Source organism: Arachis hypogaea, chromosome 19, assembly GCF_003086295.3.
Source record: "Arachis hypogaea cultivar Tifrunner chromosome 19, arahy.Tifrunner.gnm2.J5K5, whole genome shotgun sequence".
NCBI classification, from domain to species: Eukaryota; Viridiplantae; Streptophyta; class Magnoliopsida; order Fabales; family Fabaceae; genus Arachis; species Arachis hypogaea.
In genome coordinates, this window is record NC_092054.1 from 23,923,182 (window position 1) to 23,947,339 (window position 24,158).

At 27.3% G+C, this 24,158-nt stretch overlaps 1 protein-coding gene across 1 annotated transcript; it reads left to right on the forward strand.

Moving 5' to 3' along the window:
* Positions 1–16,495: 16,495 nt before the first annotated feature.
* On the forward strand, positions 16,496–23,344 carry LOC112779352 (gibberellin 2-beta-dioxygenase 2). Its single transcript, XM_025823594.3, has 3 exons — positions 16,496–17,150; positions 20,669–21,038; positions 22,646–23,344. The coding sequence occupies exons 1-3, from the start codon at positions 16,771–16,773 to the stop codon at positions 22,922–22,924; spliced, it is 1,029 nt and encodes a 342-aa protein (XP_025679379.1). The 5' UTR covers positions 16,496–16,770; the 3' UTR covers positions 22,925–23,344.
* The last annotated feature ends 814 nt before the right edge of the window (positions 23,345–24,158 follow it).

A 24,158-nucleotide genomic window follows, 5' to 3' on the forward strand; every position in this document is an offset into this window, starting at 1 on the left:
TAGAGGAATAATTGCACAAACTAATAATTGCACCATTGTTATTGTTGTTATTTTTGCTCCTACTGTTGATACTCTTGTTGATGCTTCGACTGTCGTCGTCATCTTTAACATGGTATATAATTTTTTTTTTGGATTTTTCATGAAATTTTTTAGTCCAACAGATTAAATTTGCTGCAAATATGAGTTCTATTTAAAAATTTGTTACTGACCAATGAATTACGTTATACATAAGATGGAATTAGAATTTTTAATACTTATTTAAATGGACTAATTATTTCACCATTACAACGATCCATGTTAGTAAAAAATACAATAAAATAGACAAATTCTAACTAAAAAATATGAATTCTAACATGTTTTTAATTGTAATGAAAAATTTAAAGATCGATCTTTACCATTAATCTTATAATGTCTTAAACTCTTAACCTTTGCTTTTACAAAATTTAGCCTTTCAAAATTTAACCAAACCAGTATTTTAGTTTTTTCTTTTTAAATTGAAGTATCTAATTTATAATATAATCAACAACCTTAATTCTAAAAAAATCTCAAAACGGTGTTTTTGTCTTTTTGAAATTAACTAAAATGGTATTCTATTTTTTTAAATAAATTCAAATTTATAATTAATAATACAATCAAACAATATTAAGTACTTTTATATATATATATATATATATATATATATATATATATATATATTGTCTTTTCAAAAGTAATCATAAAATATTGTTTTAGTATTTTAAAAATTAATTATATGGGTATTATAGTCTTCTTAAAAAATATTCAATGTTTTATTTTTAATACATTCAAACAATATTAAATTAATTCTATGAGAATCTTTTACTATTTTCAAAAGTAATGCTAAGAATGTATTTTTTGCGTTTTATAATTTAGCTATAAGAGTATTTTAGTCTTTTAAAATTTATTATATATCTTTAATTTTACAACTAAAATGTCCCACATGTCACTTTTTTATTATAATTAGAATCAAATCTTTCCTTCCAAAATTAAAGAATTCTCCTCTCATCCTTACTAATTTTACAACCAAAATATGCCACATATCACTCTCTCATTGTAATTAAAATTAAATATTTTTCTCCAAAATTAAAGAATTCTTTCCTCATCCTTACTAATTTTACAACCAAAATGTGCCACATGTCACTCCCTCGTTGCAATTGAAATCAAATCTTTCCCTCCAAAATTAAATAGTTCTCCTCTTCTCCTTCTTCCTTTCTCTATTTCTCTCATTCCTTCAACCACTCTATCTATTTATATATCATTATCAATATCAATGACTAATTACTAATTTGATAATCAAAATATGTAACATGACATTCTTTAATTACATTAAAATTAAAATTAAAATATTAAAATTGAAATTGAAATATACCTATATATATATATATATATATATATATATATATATATTATGTATCATATATTACTATCTAATTTAATAATCAAATGTGTCACATGATACTCTCTTATTAAAATTGAGAGAAACTATTTTTTTTTTAAATTAATAAACTTCCTTCCTAAATTCTCTCATCTACCTCTCTCCATTTTTCTATTTCTCTCTACTATTTTTACTCTATATATAATTTATATTTTATATTAGTAATTTAACAAATCAAAATATGTCATCCGATATTTTCTTACAATTAAAATAATTTTTTTTCTTCCAAAATTAACAAATTGTCACTCTCACTCGCATTCTTCATCTTTATATTTCTCTCTCCTTTATTTCATTCTCTATTTTTTCTATCTTTCTGTTCTACAGAAAATAAAATTAACAAAATAATATAATTCAACTAAAAAATATTATTATTATTATATACATAATTTTTTAGTTTTTTATTTAGTTTTAAATTTTTACCGCTTATCTTTCTAATCTATATTTTCATTTATCTTCTTTCAAATATTTATTACATATAATTTGGAGAGAATACTAATGTTATAATTTAAAGTTAGAATCAAGATTCAATTATTTTAAAAAATTAATTTTGAGTTCATTTTATAACTATCAGTATATTTTTTTTATGCTAAAATCTAATTATATTTTTATATACATAGAGAGAAAAATATTATTTTAAAATAAAAAGTATAAAAATTAATTGTTTCTATTTGTGCAACAAACTTAACATCTAATTAAATGTAAAATTATACACGTTAAATTGTTTTAAATTTTAGATAACGAATGTTAAAATTAATTATTAATAAAATATTAGATTTTTTCATATAAAAATAATAACTAAAAATTTTATTATTTAATTTTTTATCCACAGATACCTTGATCTTTTTAGTCAGAGACTTTTGTCAAGCTACGACTTTTATTATAAAAGTAGTTTGATTTTATAAATCTTTTGTGTCATATATAATCTATACTATCATAACAAAATGGACCGTAATTTAAAAAAAAATTATATTCCCGTAATGTTATTACGGGTAAAAATACTAGTTAATACTAAAAATGAACTTTAATCACTTAAAATGAATTCTATTTGTATGGTAATCTTTTTAAAATCAAACTCAAATGTTGATGCTTAAAATAATTAAAAAAAAATTAAACTAAAAAAGTATTTTAATCTTTTTAAAATTTAATTTAAAAGGTTGTTTTTGTCAAAATATTTAAAAAATAATTAAATATTTTATAAAATTAATAAAAGTATATTTTAGTCTTTTTATAACTAATCAAAAAAGTATTTTAATATATAATAATATATCATATATTTTTAAAAATAAAAAGATGAAAATAAATTGCTTACATGTTATGCCATTTTCTCATCAAGCCGCTTTTCTATCATATTGATACATATTTATTTTTTATTGTATCGGAATAAACACCTAATTAATTTTGTCGGTGAAGTTATATAAAATAAAATCTCTGTATAAATCATTGTTGATTGGGAACACAAGTCTGAATGGAACCAACCAATATAATGGACTAGGAACATGGTCCAAACTCCAAACCTGACAGGCCACCACCTCCTCCAAATAAAATTTAAAATAAATCAATTTTAGTTTTTTTAATAGTTAATTCACTAGATTCGTTAAATAAATTTTGGGAATTTAAATTCGATCATGTATATGAAATAATTTATTAATCAATAATTTATTTTTAAATAAAATTCAAATCTACAATAAACTAAATTCTGATCTTTTGAATAAAGAGATACGAAAAGAAAAAAAAAAAAAAATCAAATATGACGAATAAGAAATCCCCTTCAGCCGGCCGTGGCCAACATAACTAAGGCAAGTAGGCAACAACCGCTGTGTGTCTCGTATGTATCATTGTTTGTTGGAAGCATAAATAATTTATTATCGTTCTATTTAGTTTATCTCTAATTTTAAAATAAAATGGAAAAAAAAAAAAAAAAACTGAGAGTACAATCAAGTGTGGCTTTGACATGTTTCAACAGAAATAGCCTGAGGGAAAAAGGAAAATCCGACAACGTGTGCTGCAAATTCCAGAAATAGCAGAATCTTAGATCTTAGTACCCAACATCATCCATGCACAATTTGACGCCTTACCATCGCTATTGCTGTATTCTGCCAATGCTATATATATACTCTCAAAAAATATTAGATAAACAAATATTTTATTGTCTATGTAATTAATTTTTTACCCTTCTTGAAATTTTAATTACACTTTTTATTTTTGATATTAGATTAGTAATGATATTTTTTTAAATTATAGACCGTTCGTATTTTAAAAATCAGATTCTCTAATTATTTTATTTATGTATCTTTTATCATTTTAAAAAATACAAAAAATTATAATATTTAAATATATCACTTATCTCACTTGACAAAAAAATTAGCCTCAGATTAATTGTGCTTCAAATGAAGCATTCACATTCCAGTAAAGTAAGAATATTAATAAAATAAAAACAAATGTCTATTTTTTTTTAAATAAAAATAGTAAAACTTACAGGATAATTCACATAATTAAATTAAATTATCTTTAATATTATATGAATATCTCAAAATAAAAAAGTTACATACATATATCCGTTAACATATTTATATAAATTAAATTAGGATAATTTAAATTATACTCTCTAATAATAAATCGAAATAACCTAATTCGAATTAACTAGTATAGTGGTAAATTAAATTGACATGCATCGAATTACTATGGATTCATGTAAATCAAAATAAGGAGTTTCGATTTATTCTGAAAAGCATATGGTTTAGTAAATTCATAGTAAATCGATACAGTCTTATTTGAGTTATTCAATTATTTTTGTCCATAGTAATTCGAATTTAGTGAATTTGAATTACACTCTACTAAATTGATACACCCTGATTCGATTTACTAGTATTCGTGCATTAATGTAAATTTACACAACCTTATTCGATTTACATACAAATTCCTATATATAAAATTCGAATTCATTTTATTCAAATAACATTTCACCACACTGTATCCCACCAAAACGAAAAATTCAGAGAAAGTAAAGTAATTTATACTACAAGATTGATACTGCGAAATGGAAGACGATCCAAATCGAATATATCGGTTGGACGACGGAGTTACCCACATTGCTGGTAGCGTGCATGAAGAGGTTAGTAAATAAAATTTATTTATTTTTTATCTTCTCTAAGAAAGAAAGAATTGTTAGTGATATTAAGTTGCTTAGAACTTGATTATTAGAATTCTTAGAATCTTTAAACTTTAAAAAGTAGTTAAAGTATTAATTTAAGGGTAATAGTGTGTTAGTAGATTGAAATCACAAATGCATGTTGGATGAGGGGTAACTAATGATGTTGAACTATAGTTTTAAAGGGTTTGGAAAGAGTTTGTAAGCTTTTGTTGTTAAAAGTTTAACGAGGTTAGAAATTTTGTTTGAGTTTAATTTAATTTAATTTAATTTCTTTTCATTTCATTTAAGTTAATTTAATTTAAATTAATTTGGATTTCAAGTATTAGATTAACTAGGCAGTAGAATATTAGAAAGAATTTAGATAAATTTAATTTATTTTAAAAAAATAAGGTTTAATTACTCTGTTGGTCCCTATAGTTTTGCAAAATTTTTAATTAGGTCCCTATAGTTTTGCGAATTGGTCCCTATAATTTTGCGAAATTTTCAATTAGGTCTCTATACTTTTTTTTCTTTTAATTGGTCCTTGCACTAAATCTTTTTTCAATTGAGTCCCTATACCATTTTTTTCCTTTTATTTGACTCCCTATACCAATTTTTTTTTAGTTGGGTCCCTATACAATTAAGCTAATTACTACCAAGAGGGACCTAATTAAAAAAAAAATTGGTACAGGGACCCAATTAAAAGGAAAAAAATATATGGACCTAGTTAAAAATTTCGCGAAACTATAGGACCAACAGATTATTTAAACCAAAAATTAATTATCAAATGTTAGATTAGGTGGCACTACAACTTTAGAATTTAATTAATTTTGGTTAAAGTATTTTTTAATTAGAATAATCCGTTATAGGCTTTTTTTTTCTAAAGTGTTATGATTCTAAGAGAATTATTTTATTGTCATGTAGCCTCACCGATATATCACAAGCATGAGAAGGCAGCATAGTATTCTATTAGACGATAGGATCATGTCGTACCTGCAGATGGCTGACCTGACCCACATCTCGCGAGGCTCAATGGTTTAGGTTGGATGAGCCACTAGTGACTGCATTTATTGAGAGATGGCGTCGGAAGACGCATACATTTTACCTGTCATTCGTGGAGTGCACAAATACGCTACAGGATGTAGCGTTCCAACTTTGGCTACCGATCGACAGATAGTACGTCAACGAATGTCTAACGGAGTTCAAGCGGTATATCATCGGCGGTCGTCTAGCATGGGTTTGGTTCGAGGAGTTATTGGGTGTGATGCCACCGACGGACTGCATCGACAAGTTCATTGTGAAGTGTGCTTGAATGAATGAGACATTCAGTGACCATTTCGAGGGTGCAGACGATGAGACAGTCAGAAGGTACGCGAGAGCGTACATCATGATACTGTTGTCGATGCAACTCTTTGGTGACAAGTTTGGTACATGCATGCATATCAGGTGGTTGTCGTATGTAGCGAGGTTAGAGGATATGGGTAGATATAGCTAGGGATTTGCCGCTCTACCATGGTTATACCGGTGCCTCGATCGTGTGGCCAACAAGCATGTCGTTAAGCTGGCCGATCCACTGCAGCTCTTTCAGTTATGGATCTTCTGGCGGTTTTTGAGTTTTAGGCCCGATAGGTTTTATGCATTTCACTGTCCCTTGGCAACGAGGTACTAAATGTTATTATTTTCTTTATGTGTTACTATTTTTACGGTTTAATGTCTTGGGTCGCAGGTGGTCAGGTTATCAGTCAACATCGAGTGAGAAGGGACCTCGAGTCGTACACTACAGACTGAGGATAGATTTACTTCGGGTTAGGGATGTGAGTTTCAAACATTTCAATCTTTTGTTGTTCTGTTTTTTGTTTCATTACCGGTGACGAAGTTTTTTTTGGGACCCATTTCTCTTTACAGTTCGTGTGGATGCCATACAGCTCGCCTGATGTCGTACAGGTAGTGCATCCCAAGATACTAGAGGCTAGAGCCATGACACACAGCGATATGGAGGTCCATGACGGCATTGATCTACTTTGCTGTTATAGAGTGGCATCAGGTGGATCGAATGTTACCACAGTTTGGCAGAGTATAGCATCGGCCGTTCGCTGCACTCAACATCAACTTCCTGATGTCGAAGGATGGCAGAGGCGGCGATCGATGTTTTCGTCCACCTTACAGCACTGGCATACTCATTGGACCAACAGAGCGCAGTACGTGTTATGATTTGATGTTGTTCCAGATCCAGGACCATCACATGCATACTTAGAGTGGTGGCATCAGTATGGTAGGCTATTCTTATCACCTGGCATACCCCAGAGCATATGCAATCCTGGCCAAGGCGTTACAGAGAGGTCCAGGACATGCGCCGCAGATGGATCAAGTGCCGGAAGGCCTCAATACACAGTGGAAAATGTCCAAAATAGTCGATGGAATTAAGCTGAGGAGTCATCGACTTTTTCACCAACTCGCACTGGACTCGTCCTCAGTACTACAACACTACCTGGTATCGTGATCTGCACACTCAGTACCCATCGTGGCAATTCATTATATGACTCCTCCCAAACTCCGTAAATCTGTGCCACGGTCTTCTACTTAGCCAACGATACCCTCCTGTAATTCGGTCTAAACCCGAAATACTCTTCAGTCACATTCTGCAGTACCTTAATCGTCACGGCAGCATCAACTCTAATCATAGGCAGTACAAAGTCTGATATAACATGGTAATCAAGCATCTTGTGATCACTAGATATGGAGGTGGCCAAACAAGTATGAGGTTCATTATACCATTTTACCTCCTAAATACCCCTGTGCTTCCGAAGACTGATGCGAATCAACCATGTGCACCCGTTGCCAAAATCCTTACACTTCCCATGGTACTTGTGATGATCAGATTCTAACACTTTGTACTCAACCCCACGACGGATGCTATAAGTCTTCACACTTAACACGGCCTCCTCTTTATCCTAAAACTGCTGTCCGACTTGGAACTCAGTCGACGCTCCTGTATCTTGTGGATCTCTAGCCCCAAATCCAGAGGGTACTCCCGGTAAAGGCATCTGTGTCATGGCATCCAAGTTTAAAGTTAAAAAGTGCGGGGGGTACTGTTGAGCTCCTGAACTAGATACTCCACCACCCCCAGTTGGAATACTCCTCGCGATGTGGTCATCACTATCATCAGCAATCGTGGCAGGCTCCACATCATCATCATTATCATCCTGCAGTACATCCTTGACACCATCTGGTGCTTCACCCTCCCCGGGACCATAACAGGAGTACCGGGCATGGCAATAACAAGATCACTGAAGAGTCGATTATCACCTACTTCTCCATCACAATTGCGGTTGAAATTAGCTGCGAAGGATGGAGATGCAACCAAAATGGCCTCATGTGCAATCATAGGCACAGATAATGAGGCACCAAGAGGTCTCGAACTAGAAGCGGCTAGGTTTGTCGCTGAATGAGGATTCTGGTTCGAACCTCCTAAACTACTTATCTACAAGCTTGGCCAATAGTTCAGGGGTCCTCACCTCGGAAAACTGGCGACGATAATGGAATATAACTTGTAAATCTTCGTCACTGTCTATGACAAAGGAATCGTATTTCACACGTTGCGCAACACCGAAACTGGAATTTTATAGAATAACTTCTCAACCCATTTCAGGTCATGCAGCCCAAGTTTTTTGATTACAGTGTTCTGAAACTCACTGAAACTCGTTGAAGATTTCAAAAAAATACTCAGCGGATCCTTACTAGTAAATTTTAACCCAGATTGCGTTATTTTCTTAATCGACCCTCTATAGTGCACCAGAACTAAGAAACTATCATCACTAGCCATTGTGAATCCCACTACAATGAGAAAAAAAATGTTCAGCTCCTTTTTATATATGTTACTTTCCTAGTAAATTGAATTAGTTGAGGTCGATTAATTCATATGGTTGATTTCTGTATATACGTCACCAAATTTATTCATAATCTGTGGTATTCTATAACAATTTCTATACTTCAGTTCTTATATATAATCCTTCCTAGGCTACAACAGTTTACTTTTACAGTGTACACACGTAATTCACGGCAGTATATAGCAATTTATATGAAAATTTTAAAATTTCTGTAGTCTATAGAGATTTACATAAATTAGAGTTAGAACCAAAATATAAACTATTTGAAAAGATTGCATTTATGTAAATATGAACTCCAATTATTTTCATTGTGTATATTGCTCCTAATAAAAATGTATAGAATAATAATGGATGATTATTGATTAATTTCTGGTATGTAAAGTTTTATTATTCTATTGTAAAAAATTTAATTATTTTAGAAATTATTTATTTTTGTTGAGAAATCATTAAAATACATATAAATATATATAAATACTGTGGTTAATTTGCTAGATTGTATTTTTAATTTGTATTCATAAATAAATTTTTTATGTATGAACCACCTCCCAATTACATAATTAAGCTTGGAAATAATAAGATCTATTATCTATTTAAGAGAACGGCATAAGCTAAGTATATTACTGCATCTCTTTTTTTGTTTTCTTTTTCAAGGGTAGTATGCTACAATACATGTTTGAGGAATAAAGATTATAGTTTGCGATAAAAAAGAATTTTGAATTTGTAATAAATATACAAGTTCAAAAGTGTTTGATTTATGATGAAATATTTTCTAAAAGTTTAACATGTTAAATAGAGGTACACTCAATAGCTTTTGCTTTTAGGCTTGAAAATATCATGCATGGATTTATTTTGTCTTATGATAAATTTTGTCTGTAACTTTTTTTTTTCTAAAAATTTAAATTATTAGATAAAGCCAGATGAATAATTATATATCTATATATCATTATTGTCACATTCATTTTTAAATAATAAAAATATTATATATACACAAAAAATTAAGAGTAAAATATTATTTTTGTCCTTAATATTTGGAGTAGGTCTCAAAGTTGTTCCTAATATATAAATCGTCCTATTTAAGTCTCTAACGTTTCAAAATAATTTCAATGTTGTCCTACCGTTAGTGATCTGTTAACATAATTAATGGTGGAACAAAATTGAGATAATTTTAAAATATTAGAGACTTAAATAAGACGATTTAAAAAAAGTATATATATATAAAATAAAGTATAAATTATATTTTTTTGTCTCTAATATACCCAACTTCTTTAATATTTTATTTTATTTTATTTTATTTTATTTTATTTTTTACTTTTTAATAAATTTTAAAATGTTCTTCAATAATTTCAATTTTTTTACGACAAATAATTACTTAATTTATTTTTTAATTTTGTTCTTAATAAAAAATAAATTTACTTAGAAAAAAATAATATAATTAAGAGTAAAATTAAAAAAATAATTGAATAATTATCTACTGTAAAAATTTAATATTATCGAAGGGTAAAATTAAAATTTATTTTAAAATTAAAAATAAATTTTAACTAAATTAAACATTAAATAATTTTAATACATTAAAGACAAAAGGTACAATTTATACTTTATTATATATGTATCATGCTCTTTTTTTTTCTTTTATGTACTATTCATTCTATAAATTAAATATTTAATGATTAGTAAAAATCTTTAAGAGTAAAATTATAAAAGGTAAATTTATTCAAAATGAAAGTAATGCGATTGAGTGTAATTTACTTAGATGTGATTAAAAAAAATTGAATAACTACGTACTGTAAAAAATTGAGATTATTGAAAGATAAAATTAAAATTTATTTTTATGTATAGTTTTTGTCCCCAATATTTTCATCTTATTTAAATCTCTAACGTTTCAAAATCATTTTAATTTTGTCCCGCGATCAATTATGTTAACAGATCCCTAACGATAAGAAAACATTGAGCCACACAATTTTAAAATGTTAAAAATTTAAATAAGACGATTTAAAAGTTAAAGACAACTTTAAAATTTACTTCAAATGTTAGATACAAAGTTAATATTTTACTCAAAAATTAATTACTAAATAAGTTATTATATTTATATGCATGTATAGATATTATACATTTTAAACATTTTTAATATATATTTTATATTTCAATTTATATTATATACGCCTATGTACCTAATTTTTTATGTGCATACTACATGGTTGTTTAAATAAATTGTCTTATCATGCAAATATTAATTAAAAGTAAAGTATCGTTTTTGTTCCCAACGTTTGGGGTAAGTTCCAAAGTTGTTCCTAACGTTTTAATCATTCTATTTAAGTTCCTAACGTTTCAAAACTGACTTAATGTTGTCCTGCCGTTAGGGATCCGTTAACAGAATTGACGGCAGGACAAAATTAAGACGATTTTGAAACGTTAGGGACTTAAATAGGACGAAAACGATGGGGACAAAAATGATACATAGAAATAAATTTTAATTTTATCCTTCAATAATATCAATTTTTTACTATACATAGTATTCAATTATTTTTTAATCACATCTAAGTAAATTACACTTAATCATATTACTTTCATTTTAAATAAATTAATTTTTTTAATTTTACTCTTAAAGATTTTTAATTATCATGGAATGTTTGTCGAATGACTAGTATATAAACTTGCAGAAAAGAAAAAAAATATATATATATACAATAAAATATAAATTATATCTTTTGTCTCTAATGTATCAAAATTCTTTAAAGTTATAAAAAAATAAATTTATTTAAAATGAAAGTAATGTGATTAAGTGTAATTTATTTAGATGTAATTAAAAAATAATTGAATACTATGTAAAGTAAAAAAATAATATTATTGAAAGATAAAATTAAATTAAAATTTATTTTTATGTATCGTTTTTGTCCCGAACGTTTTCGTTATATTTAAGTCCCTAACGTTTCAAAATCATCTCAATTTTGTCCCGCCGTCAATTCTGTTAACGGATCCCTAACGGCGGGACAACATTGAGTCAATTTTGAAACATTAGGAACTTAAATAGGATGATTGAAACGTTAGAGACAACTTTAAAACTTACCCCAAATATTGGAGATAAAAACAATACTTTACTCTATCAATTATTAATAGTCGATATTTTAGCAAGTATCATTAATATAGTCTACATTTTAGCAAGTATTTTAAATAAATGGTCTTACCATGCAAATTGTTTTTTGTAAAATATATTTTTATTCGGTATAAATAAAGATGGATTATTTCAACTTGAATCTCTTTCAAACTTTTATTTTTTCGATTTTACTACTTTCCTCTTTTATAATTACTCCATATATAGTATTTTAGTTTGTTAAGACACGATTCTCAAATTGGGTCTAAAAATAACAATACTAAATAGTAAATAAGATGAGTCAAATCCCTTGTTATTTATTAGAAATAAAAAAGAAAAAATTCACCCAGATATACAATTTTACCATAATTCTAACCTCTTGGATCTCTACTGATATGATAGTTAAAATCTCTTATAGATACATCCCATCATTATTTCATCTGATCTTCGTTAATTAGAAATTTATTTTCTCAATCACGAGAGTTAACACAGTTAAAAATCCAGATTAGCAGCTCCTCAAAATAAGTTCCAACACAAAAATATTGATGCAATGTAAATTGAATAATGAATTATATATGTATTTTTTAAAATATAAATATCTTTATTATTGGAAAGTTAAATTGGACTAAAATATCTACAAGAGAAAAAAATACAACACAACAAAGGGAAAAACAAATACATGATGGTGGGATAAAACTCCAAATATCTAAAAGATTCCAACGATATAAAAATAGAAGACACCGCATCATAAACAATGAGAAAAAAAGAAAAAGCTAAGTGTTTAGATTTAATCTTAACTTGTGAATTTTTCACAGTGACTTATTATGATTCAGAAAATATTTATTACTAAAGCAAAAAAATAAATTCAATATTTTTAAAATTATAAACACATTCATTTTCTAAAGAAGTTGTTGTAAGAAGCAAAATTTAAATTGACGATGGGATTAATTAGTTTGATGCTATCTATCAAACTTAAGTATATACGTCCAAGTAAATTGAGGATACATTGATTACATTCTTCCCTTTTTTTTCCCTCACACGTAGTCTAGACACTTTGAATTGCTAATATATCAAAATCAAATTGATTTAAGTTTTTCAATCATATTAAGAATACATAAAAAAAAATTAATTATGTTAGATATATATTAAAATTAATTATTAAAATTAATCATTAATATAAAATATGTAATTGATTTAATGCACACATAGTATTTTAATTTTACAAAACACTAATAATCAAATAGTTATTCCTATAAAATATATGTTAAAATATAAATTACATATTAAAAATAAATTAAATAATATATATTTATTTATATAATTAATAGTTGATTTTTTGTATATACATAATATTTTTATAAGTTTTTTATATCTAATAATATTAAAATTGATATAAAAATAAAAAATAAAAAAAAATTAACTCATAAAAAATCCAGTGTAAAATATAATTTCTTTAATTATAATAAAAATTTTACTAATAATTTAAAAAAAAAGGAAGGAAGAGCTGTAAAGTTCCAGGTCAGTGGCTAAATCAAACTTCGGAACAGTCAACATATACGCGTAAATGCATCGTTGCATAGAAGAAAGTCCAAGCAAAGAGCACCTTTAGACCACACGGTACAGAAAAAGCGTGGATTGCCACATCATCGTCGTCGTCATAATAATAATAATAATAATAATAATAATAATAATAATAATAATAATAATAATAATAATTTAACTCTAATTTTTAATAATGTTCTCATATGATTTTTTGGTATCGTATATTAATATATTAGATTTTTGTCTTAGTTTTACCAGAATATGGAACCGAAGGTAAATAGAAAATTGCTGAAATGATTTTTGATATTTAAAAAGATTTAAAAAAAAAGAAAATTTTCTGTATAATTTAGGATTTTATTTTTTAAAAATAAATAATAAAAATCAGTGGGTACAATTTTTTTAAATGAAAATTAAAGAATAAATATTACTGCGTACGATTTCTGCATCTTACCATACACACGCTACCAGATGAAAAAAATTGATGACAGTAATTTCTAACACCCGCATTTGAATAATTTACAGCATTATATTGTATTTTTGTAATACACATATTCATGCATCAAATTAAAGTTAATTTGTGAATACTAAGATACCAATATTTTTAATATTAAAAAAATAATTAATATTGTTACAAATTTAAAATAAAATACAACATATTTGCTCGTAAAATTTCTTTAATATTATAAAATTTCTTTAATATTAACAATAACAAAGAAGGATAAAAAAGTGTCCGTCCACATACCAACTATTTTGATCCTTTAATCAGGTGTATTAGTTAGGGGCGTTGAAATTCAAATTGATCTAAATTAGACTGTTCATCCAATCTGATCTAAACCGAAAACTGATTAAAACTGCACTAATTCGGATTTTATTGGATTCTATTTTTTGCAAACGGCTGGATTAGATCGGATTTCGGATATACTTTTTATAACCGATCCAATCCAATCCAAACCGCACAATGTGCTAAAATAGTAGTATTTTATTATTATATTTACAATTATACTTATAACATGTTCAATTTGTTATACATTTTTCTATTATTCATGTATTATTATTATTTAATAAATATTTTATGTTGAAAATATTATTTATTTATTTATTTTAACTAACCTATAATTTTATTTCTATTGTTATGTTATCGTTAGTTTTTTAAGATATTGTTAAGACTTGTTATGTCATTGTTGAATATTTAAAATTTGATGTTAAAACTTGTTATATGTATTTAATTTTTTTAATTTAAAAAATTACAAATCCAAATCGATTCAAACCGCTTGTAATCGGATCGGATCGGAACGGATTTCTAAAAAAATTTTATCCAATCCAAACCGCACCGCACATAAATTAAACGTTCGAATTGGATGACTTTTTCCCTTAAAACCGAACCAAACTGCACACCCCTAGTATTAGTTAAAATTTTATAAAGGGAAAATAAAAATATTATTAGGAGATCTAGTAATACTGCTTCTAAAATTTTTATGAATTTATTAATTTAGTCAAGTTCTTAACGATAAAATTTAACAAAGAAAAAAAAAAATTATACATGTCCAGCAGTCCAGGTAAGGTGACAAACAACAGCTACCAGATGGCTCCCAAGTCCCTAACTTTTCTTTCACCTACCTAATGTGGCCACTTCCTACCTTAAAAGTTAAAATCTTACTTTAATTTTAATTTTTTAGATGTAATAGTTCTATGCACAAGTAGAAACCTCCAAGGCTCTAACATCTGCTACAAATTAATCCTTGCTGATATGAACAAAGCCCCCCTGTTTACTTCAATTCATCTTAACATTTAGTTCACTCTTTTATAATCTTGAATTGTTATCTATGAAATATAAACATTCTGACATATATATCAAATATAACATAGAAAATTTATTTTTTTTAAGACACAAAAATATGGTATATATATAAAATATTTAAAATAATTTTTTATTTTAATAAATAATAATATATACTATTTTAAAACTCATTTTAAAAATATAAAAATAAAGTTAGATATACTGATATATAATGATATTTATATACGTCTAAAGGTGTATTAAAAATGAATTTTTATTTTTTATTAAGAAATAATTAGAATAGAAAATACATATGCTAAATGAGTATCGAATGAATATTATATCTACAATCAATTCCGTTAGGTAACGAATTAGGGTACCAGCCAACTTGAAATTTTTTTTTAAATCATTAAAAAATTAAATTTTAAACTTTTTAAAAAATAGAATTTTAAATAATTAGGATTAACACTACCAAATTAGGATTAGCGTCGCTTCCTCAACGTGAAGCCCCATCTCATCCTCTTTCATCGTATCATTGGTACCTCGTCTTAAACTTCCGTTGCACTGCTGTTGCAACTCCTTTATGCGCCGTGCGGAGCAACCTGCATTGAACAAAAGAAACATCCCGAGTTTAAGAAAAAACATTCAAAATTTAACAAAAAAAACATCCCAACTTTAACAATAGAAACATTCCAAGTTTTACAAAAAAACATTGCAAGTATAACAAAAAATCCTAAATTTAATAAAAAGAATCCAAGTTAAATAGAAAAAATATCCCACAATTAATTTAATAAAAAAACATTCGAATTTTAACAAAAGAAACATTCCACATCTACCTTCTCAAGATATCCGTTTATAATCGGCGACAAGAGAGTTCTTTGGAAGGTCCAACCGAAGGGAGAATATCGGTGCGAAAAAGCACCTACATCAGCGACTTAGAGTGGACGGAACTCGCAAACGAAGTTCAACGTAGAAAAACCAACCGCGCCGCAGAAGATGTTGCTTGCTGATTGTGCATTGCGACGAAGAAGATCACTAGCGTCGCGCGGATAACAAATGTGATAAAGTGGGAGAAGGTGAGGTGTGCGGTTGCTTTTTTTATTTTCACAGTGAATAATAATGAAAAATCAAATGAAATTAAATTTAAATGATGTTGTAGAATATTTTTTTTTGTGTTATTAAATTTTTTTTGTTACTGGCTCATATTGTAATTGATAAAATTAACTAGTATTTTAATTAATTTTCCAGATTTTTTCATTTACAATATATTTGATAGGCAAACATGATAACTAAACTGAGCAAGATGTGGTGATTCATAAGTTGTTATGAGTTAGTTACTACATGGTACATTATGATATTACATTAATTTTCCTTCTTTGGAGGAGGAATTTTCAATATCCATTTTTTCAGATTCCTTTTCTTCTATCAAGTCATCATTTACCAAAGATTTTGAATCCCTTCTTTTTAACTCTTTTCGAAATTGATTTTCCTTTTTTAGCCTTTTCACCTATCCTTGGACTGTCTTGTCTACAAAGTCCAAAGTCCAGGCGCCCCGTCTTAAACAATCACAACAATTACTCAATTTGCAATAATTAATAATGATATAACCAAATTAAGAAATTAATGTTATATATTATTCAGTGACCATATACATACCCCACATCTTGGTCTTTCACATAATAATTTAACTAACTAGCTAGAATATTTAAAAAAAAAAAGAAAAAGAAAAAACAGAAATTCAATCATAACCACCCTCTTTCCTCTCTCCCATCCCATATATGTCATGTATAAATAGATCATATATGATACCACCTTTCTCCAACCAAGAGCTACATAAATTTATATACATACTCTGCAATTTACACATACATTTATTTATTTATTGAGCTCTCAATGGTGGTAGCTTCTTCGATGATGATAAGGACGAAGAAAACAAAGGCGGTTGGGATTCCAACAATTGACCTCTCAATGGAGAGGGCAGAGTTGTCAAAGCAAGTGGTGAAGGCTTGTGAGGAATATGGATTCTTCAAAGTGGTGAATCATAGTGTGGGTAAAGAGGTCATTTCGACATTGGAAGAGCAAGGGGCTGAGTTTTTCTCCAAAACCGCCGCTGAAAAGCACCGTGCCGGCCCTGCCACCCCCTTTGGCTACGGCTGCAGAAATATTGGTCCTAATGGCGACATGGGTGACCTTGAGTACCTTCTTCTCCACACAAATCCTCTCACCATCTCTGACAGATCCAAAACCATTTCCAATGACCCTATCAAATTCAGGTACTAAACTACTTCATCTAATTAACCAATATATTAACAATTCTTCTATTTTTATTATTATCATTATTATTTTTTTTTTGGTTTGGAAGGAGGGACCTAATAAGTAATATCCTTCTTTCTTATATGCATAATAAGATAGGGTATTTCAGTTTTATTTGTTGTGTCTCTTTCTTTAATTTAATACCCATTAAATATCTTTTGTGTTCCTCCGTGTCAATATATTTTGTGTCTCTATAACTGTAACCGAGCCAAATCTTAACAACTTCAACGTGTAAAAATTTCCAACTAAGTAACTGAACTTTCTAAACAGAATCTTAATACCACTCTTTTAAAAAATTTATAAACTGATAAAAAAATATATAAAATATTTATATTTAAATTAGATTATTATATTAAAGTATTTTGAACACTTTGGTAAATTTACTAAAATAGTAAAATAAGAGATAAAAATAATGAATGAATGCATTGAAATGAGAAAAGAAAGAGAGGGGAAGCAGGGACCAAGGCGTTATCTGTCTATGTTTCTTGAGTGCCAAGCAGGATGTGGTGGGGACTTTTGCTGAGTCCTTTGTGACTCTGACGACTTTGGCATTATTTTGATTTATTACTAATTGCGGTAACATTCCAATGAGGTGTCATGAAAAAAGGAAATAATTGATTCTGGCTTAGTGAAAGTAGTTGTACCCCTTGTTCAATTTATGTATAGTAATTTTGGTTTAGTATTATTGGTGCTTTGTATCCTAGACAGGGACATCATTCCTTTATTCTAGAAATTCGAAATTAATATTTCTACTATATTTTACAATTTCTTTCATATTCAATAACATTTCACCCTCATAAACAAACTGAAATAAGGCCATATTCCAACGTTCATTCATCTGGATTGCTAAAAATTTCTTCTTTTTATTTTCCTTGTTCATTGTCTTTTCTAAAGTACATGGTATAATTTATTTATAAAGTCAAATATGTGAATTTCTATTAAAAAAATATGTAAACAAATAATATATACATATATAAAGTAATATATAACTAAAAAGTATTTTAAAAACATTTGATAAATAATAATAATACATTAAAAATATAAAGTAACTTATTATTTCACTAATTTTTTTAAAAAAATTCTTTTATAAAAAAATATCATTAACTTATCGTCAGTGAATAGAATAATACACATTAGTCTTCATAATACATATTATAATTTTAAACTGACCAAATCCTTTCTAATAATTATCAGTGCATGTATGTAGTTGTTTTCATGTGGTTGATTCGGCTATTTGATAATGACCTACACCTTTTAAATTATTATTTGGAGACTATTGTTAACTATTGATTAAGCCTTAACTTCAATGACAGTTTCTATATTCATCATCATCCTCAACATTTTTCCTTTCATTAATTAATACCTATATAGGTACTCTATCTACCATTGATTAATATATTGCATTTATCTAATTATGATGCCTCATTTTAAGCATTTTCTATCATTTGAAAATGAATTTAAGAGTTGAAAAGGCATATAACAACACGTGCACTAACAGAACAAGGGCTACACCAAACGACCATGATTGATTTGTAGGTCTCAACATTTTCAATACAATGGACACAGTTCTAAACTTCATTATAGTTGCTGCACATTATATGCAACAAACAACCATAATGAAATTTCAATCATTGAAGATTATTCTTTACTTTTGAAGTGCATTGGCATTCTTAGTTATATTTTAGTCCTTAAATTTTGACAATGTTCAATTTAATTAGCACTACTATTATTGATACTATATTTTATAATTTAATTTTTTTTTTTAAGTTAAAAGTAAAACTCAAATCCACAACCTCTAAATAAGTATGTGGAGACTATACTATTTGAATTATAGCTGGTTGGTCTCTTTATGATATTAGAAGAAAATTCATTAAATTAAATAACAAAGTGTAATTCTGAACTTTTTTTAAACATTGGAGTGTTACTTGTTACTTAATAATTTGGTAGGCCCAATATACACAACATAATGCATTTGCTGTTATATCATTAGCTCTTAAAATAACTAATTTTCTTGAAGAAATAATTCATAATTCATATGGATAACTTTTTATTTGATTTAATTTGAAATTTCACAATGATGGCTATTAGAACGAGATTTCTTATCTGTAGGAAGAAATGGAGCCAAAGGTTAAAGATGTTTGGCCAAAAATGGTGACAAGTACACGAACCTTGTGAATCATTGGGAGGAAAGTCCAAAATCAATTATCAACCTTTAGGTTATTAATTATTTTGTGGCAACTAACATTTTAACTGATTTTTATCACGTTGCTCTGTAATTTCTTACAGAACCGTCAGGACTACTTGTCCTAATAAGTCCTAACATATATTCGTACTAATTCAGTGACAATATCATCATTTAGGTTGAAGAAATTAAAATACACCAAATACTATTGGGATGTTAAAGTCAGCAAAAAATCAATAACTTACACAGATATTCTTTTATTTTTTTGAACAAAAAAAAATTTATAAAGTTGTGAAATGTGTTAAATCATATGACCCTCCATGTGTCTTTGCCTGCTAATTTTTGGAAATGTAAGAAAAATAAAATGCTTGTCTAACCGAAAATAATGGTAGCTCTGATCTTTCCACGTACTAGAGATGGAGTGACATAAATTAAAGCACCACAAAAATATAAAAGAGAATTTTACTTTACCTCAATTTCTCGTACGCGGTATCAAATTTGGATTATTGAGTTAATTACTTGTGTTTGATTTTGCTTTCATAAAATTGATTCTAGGTGAAATCAATGCTGTATAATTGATTTATGTTAGAACTAATTTTAAAGTTCAATAAAACGTTTTTAATTTACTTATTTTGTATTGTAGAGGCCATAATTTATTTGGTAGAAACTCATATACGGTAATTTTTATGTGAAGTTGATAATTAAAAATTATAAGATAGTTATTATAAAAATTTTCAACTGAATTTTTCTTTTTTTTTTTATCGTGTTTCTAAACACATTATTTTAGTATTTTATCCTTGTTTTTCATTTTTTTAGTAATTTTATGATATAGTATAAGAATTTTTATAATAAAAAATTTTTTAAAAAATAAAAATAACATGAAACGAAAAAATTTTATAAAAAAATTTAAATAAATTTAAAAGGGTTCTTACTTAAAAAGATGTTAGAGATAAATTATTTATGCGTATTTTTATATCAGTTTAAATGGTTAGAAATAGAGATTTTTTAACGCTCTTAAACGTCTATAATTTAGTCTTTGGATAGTGTCAGGAAACATAACGACAAAATATTTAATATATATTCAATTGTTTGATTGTAGTGCGACACATACATTGATAGAAAGTAATTTTTGTTTAATAAAAAATAATTTTTAATATAATAATTAATAAATTTTATTCTGAAAAAATGTAAATATATACCTGTATTGTATTTTTGTCTAGTTTTCAAAGGAAAAACCGTCAAAATATTAAATTTGTGTCTGAAAATATCTTAGCATCTTCTGGTCATGAATCGCAGTTGCGCAGTAAACGATTACATAGAATCAACGAGGGAGCTAGCATGTGAGATTCTTGATCTAGTGGGTGAAGGTCTACGGCTCCAAGATAAGTACTCACTAAGCAAGCTAATCAGAGACGTTCAAAGTGATTCGCTGCTTCGGATCAACCACTACCCTCAGATGGTGAAACCGAAGTCGTGGGACCCATCATTGATGAAGGGGAACAGCAATAGCAGCATTGGGTTTGGGGAGCATTCTGACCCTCAGATCTTGACGATCCTACGGTCCAACAACGTTGGTGGGCTTCAGATCTCAACTCATGACGGGCTGTGGATCCCTGTCCCCCCGGACTCTAACGAATTCTTCGTTATGGTCGGCGATGCACTCCAGGTTGGTCCCTAATCTACTCACTAATCACACTCACAACCCACTCTTTTCTTTTTCCATTAATCATTTAATCTTATCCACATCACACCTACATCACAGTCATTTGCATTTTTTTTTTACTAAAAATAAAAAAATTCGAACCCGCAACCTCTTAGATGAGTATAAAAAGACTATGTCATTTGAATTATAACTCATTGGCATCATTTGCATATTCTTTTAGATTATTAAGATATAATTAATATAAAAATTAGTTATTTTTATTAATACGACATTACATAACTGAATATAGATGTAAAATTATTTAAAATTAAATTTATTCTTTTGTCATCTAATTTTTTATATTTAATTTTTATTTTTTTGGTGGTCCAATGCTAAAAAATATTTTGGGTTTAGTAAAATTATCTTTAAATGTCTTTTGCATTAATCTCTTCACATAGTACTTGTATATTATTCAATAAAATATTAACAACGTTCTTTTTTGAATGGCAAAATTTAATTAAAAACATTTGCATTTTCAAAGTTATTATATGCACATTTTTTGTTGAATTCAATTTTTTCTATATCAAATGTAATATATGATATAACATTTTTAATTAATTTTATAAAAATAAAGAGCATTAAACATAAATATAAAACAAAAACGAGTTTAATATTAGCTGCTTAAAATACGTTTTTTCCCTTAAAATATCTTAGAAGAAAAAAAAATTGAAAATATAACGGTATATAAAAAAGGAGCCACTTAGATAAAGACGTCTAAAATGTCTTTTTTTAAAGATATTTTTAGTAATTAAAATTCAATACATATAACTGATTAAACTATGATATTTTTTTTTATCAAAATTAAATCAGACAAAATTGATTTGGCCAAAAAATTAGTGAACCAAATTTTGAACCAGTCTAAATTAATAATTTTTTTTATAAAAAATAATTAGGATACTCTTATTATAGAAAAGGACTAAAATACTTTTATTATTTATATATATATATATATATATATATATATATATATATATATATATATTTTGAGAACTCTAAATCCTAATATTTTTTTTTCTATGTCATCATAAAGATTAAGATTTAGAATTTTTTAATATATATATATATATATATATATATATATAATAATAATAATAATAATAATAATAATAAAAATATTTTAATCATTTTTTTATAAATAGAGATATTGTAGTTATTTTCTATTAAAAAAAATATTAATTTAGACCGATTTAAGATTTAATTCATCAATTTTTTAATTAAATCGATTTATCTGATCTAATTATGACAAAAATAATACGATTTAATTGATTATATATATTAAATTTTAATTATTAAAAAATATTTTTAAAAAAAAATATTTTAAATATCTTTATTCAAATGGCTTTCAGAAAGATGCTGTTGTCACTGTTTTTCCAATAATGGCACTCCTATCTAAAGTGCTCGGGAGAATGTTACAAACTTACAATCATTTGATCATATTTCTTTTGCCAATTATATCCTTAATTCTTTATTTATAACCATACCTATAAAAAAACACCCAATAATGGTATATTATAAGTAAATCTTATAAATGGCCATATTAAACATATTTTTAATGTTATGTTTTGTTTCAGGTATTGACAAACGGAAGGTTTACAAGTGTGAGACACAGAGCATTGACAAACCCATTGAAGTCAAGAATGTCAATGATGTATTTTGCAGCACCACCGCTGAATTGGTGGATCACACCACTGTCTAAGATGGTGACACCTCACAACCCAACCCTTTATAAGCCTTTCACTTGGGCCCAATACAAACAAGCTGCTTACTCTTTGAGATTGGGTGCCTCTCGTCTTGACCTCTTCAAGCTCCAACAACAACAAGATTCCAATCTTGTCCCTCCTTCACCCTAATAAACTTTTTTTTTTTTTGGGTCATTCCCTAATAAACTTTCTAAAACTCCCCAAACTACCTTACATAAATCTCATTTATGAAAAAGCAAAAACTTTCCCATATCATACTCACTCATTGTTCATAGTCTTGCACTACCTATAGTCAGTAGTTAGAATTTTTATAGGCTTTTTTTTTGGCAAGATGTTTTTTCCTACCCTTTATTTGATAGAAGTGTTTTAAGCTCAGATGTCACTATATAGACTTTTTTTCTTTTTTTTGAGTGATGTACTTTGAGACCGAAAGTAGGTCCAATTATTTGTTACTGTTGTAAAATATAGGTCATCCTTGCAGTCTTGCAAGGTGATTTATAGTCCATGTCCAAAAAAAAAAAAAAAAATTTTATAGTCAAATTACTAATGAGATCATCATCCTTGAAGTCCTATGCTTTTTTTTTTTATTTATTTGAATAAAAAGTTCTTTATTTTCACATTTAATTAAAAAAATAAAAGAAATTACGATTTTGTGTATTGTTTCATACTTTGTTGTCAACTTAATTTTATTAGCTTAATCAGTAAAGTTAAAGACTGCATTTGAAAAAAGACTAAAATTGATAAACAAAGACTAAATTAAATCTTTAAATTATATTTGATATAAAATATATCCTATTTAATTCAAGATAAATATAGATATAAAGTAAGAATATTTATTAAAATATATTTAGTTATTAAAAAATATTATTAAAATTTTAGTTTTCGTCTTTAGAAATTTCAGTTTCTTGTATCCCTACTTTCTGAAAGCATTGAAGGGATTGGAATTTGTATTCTGAGACTGAAACTTTAGTTTCAATTTCTAACTACTAAATATAATACCGAATCTTAGTCTTCTAATCTCAATTTCAGTTTCTAAAAACAAATACTACTTTAAAGAACAAAATAATTTCACACATATTGACAGCAAAATTACTAACAAATATTCTCTCTCACAATTTCAAATTCGTGATACAGGAAGTTGGAAAGAAATATATTCTGGATATGCAATTTATGTTGATTGAGAGGACTCTAAATTCAAATGAGTTTAACTACTAACAGAGCAATATCTATACCAATATATAATGGCAAAATCTGTTTTGGTATCCAAAACTTTTTTTCACTTTTATCCTTCTTAATAACCTACTCCAATATACGATCAGTTAAGAACTTCCACTATCTAATCTTCATTCACGTTCTCTCTTATCTCATAAATCCACGTAACTTT

Excerpts from the sequence above, each read along its gene's own strand:
- LOC112779352 (XM_025823594.3), top strand. The coding sequence starts at position 16,771 with ATGGTGGTAGCTTCTTCGATGATGATAAGGACGAAGAAAACAAAGGCG. Across the intron at positions 17,151-20,668 it reads AATGACCCTATCAAATTCAG|TTGCGCAGTAAACGATTACA; the intron begins GTACTAAACTAC and ends CATGAATCGCAG. Across the intron at positions 21,039-22,645 it reads TGGTCGGCGATGCACTCCAG|GTATTGACAAACGGAAGGTT; the intron begins GTTGGTCCCTAA and ends GTTTTGTTTCAG.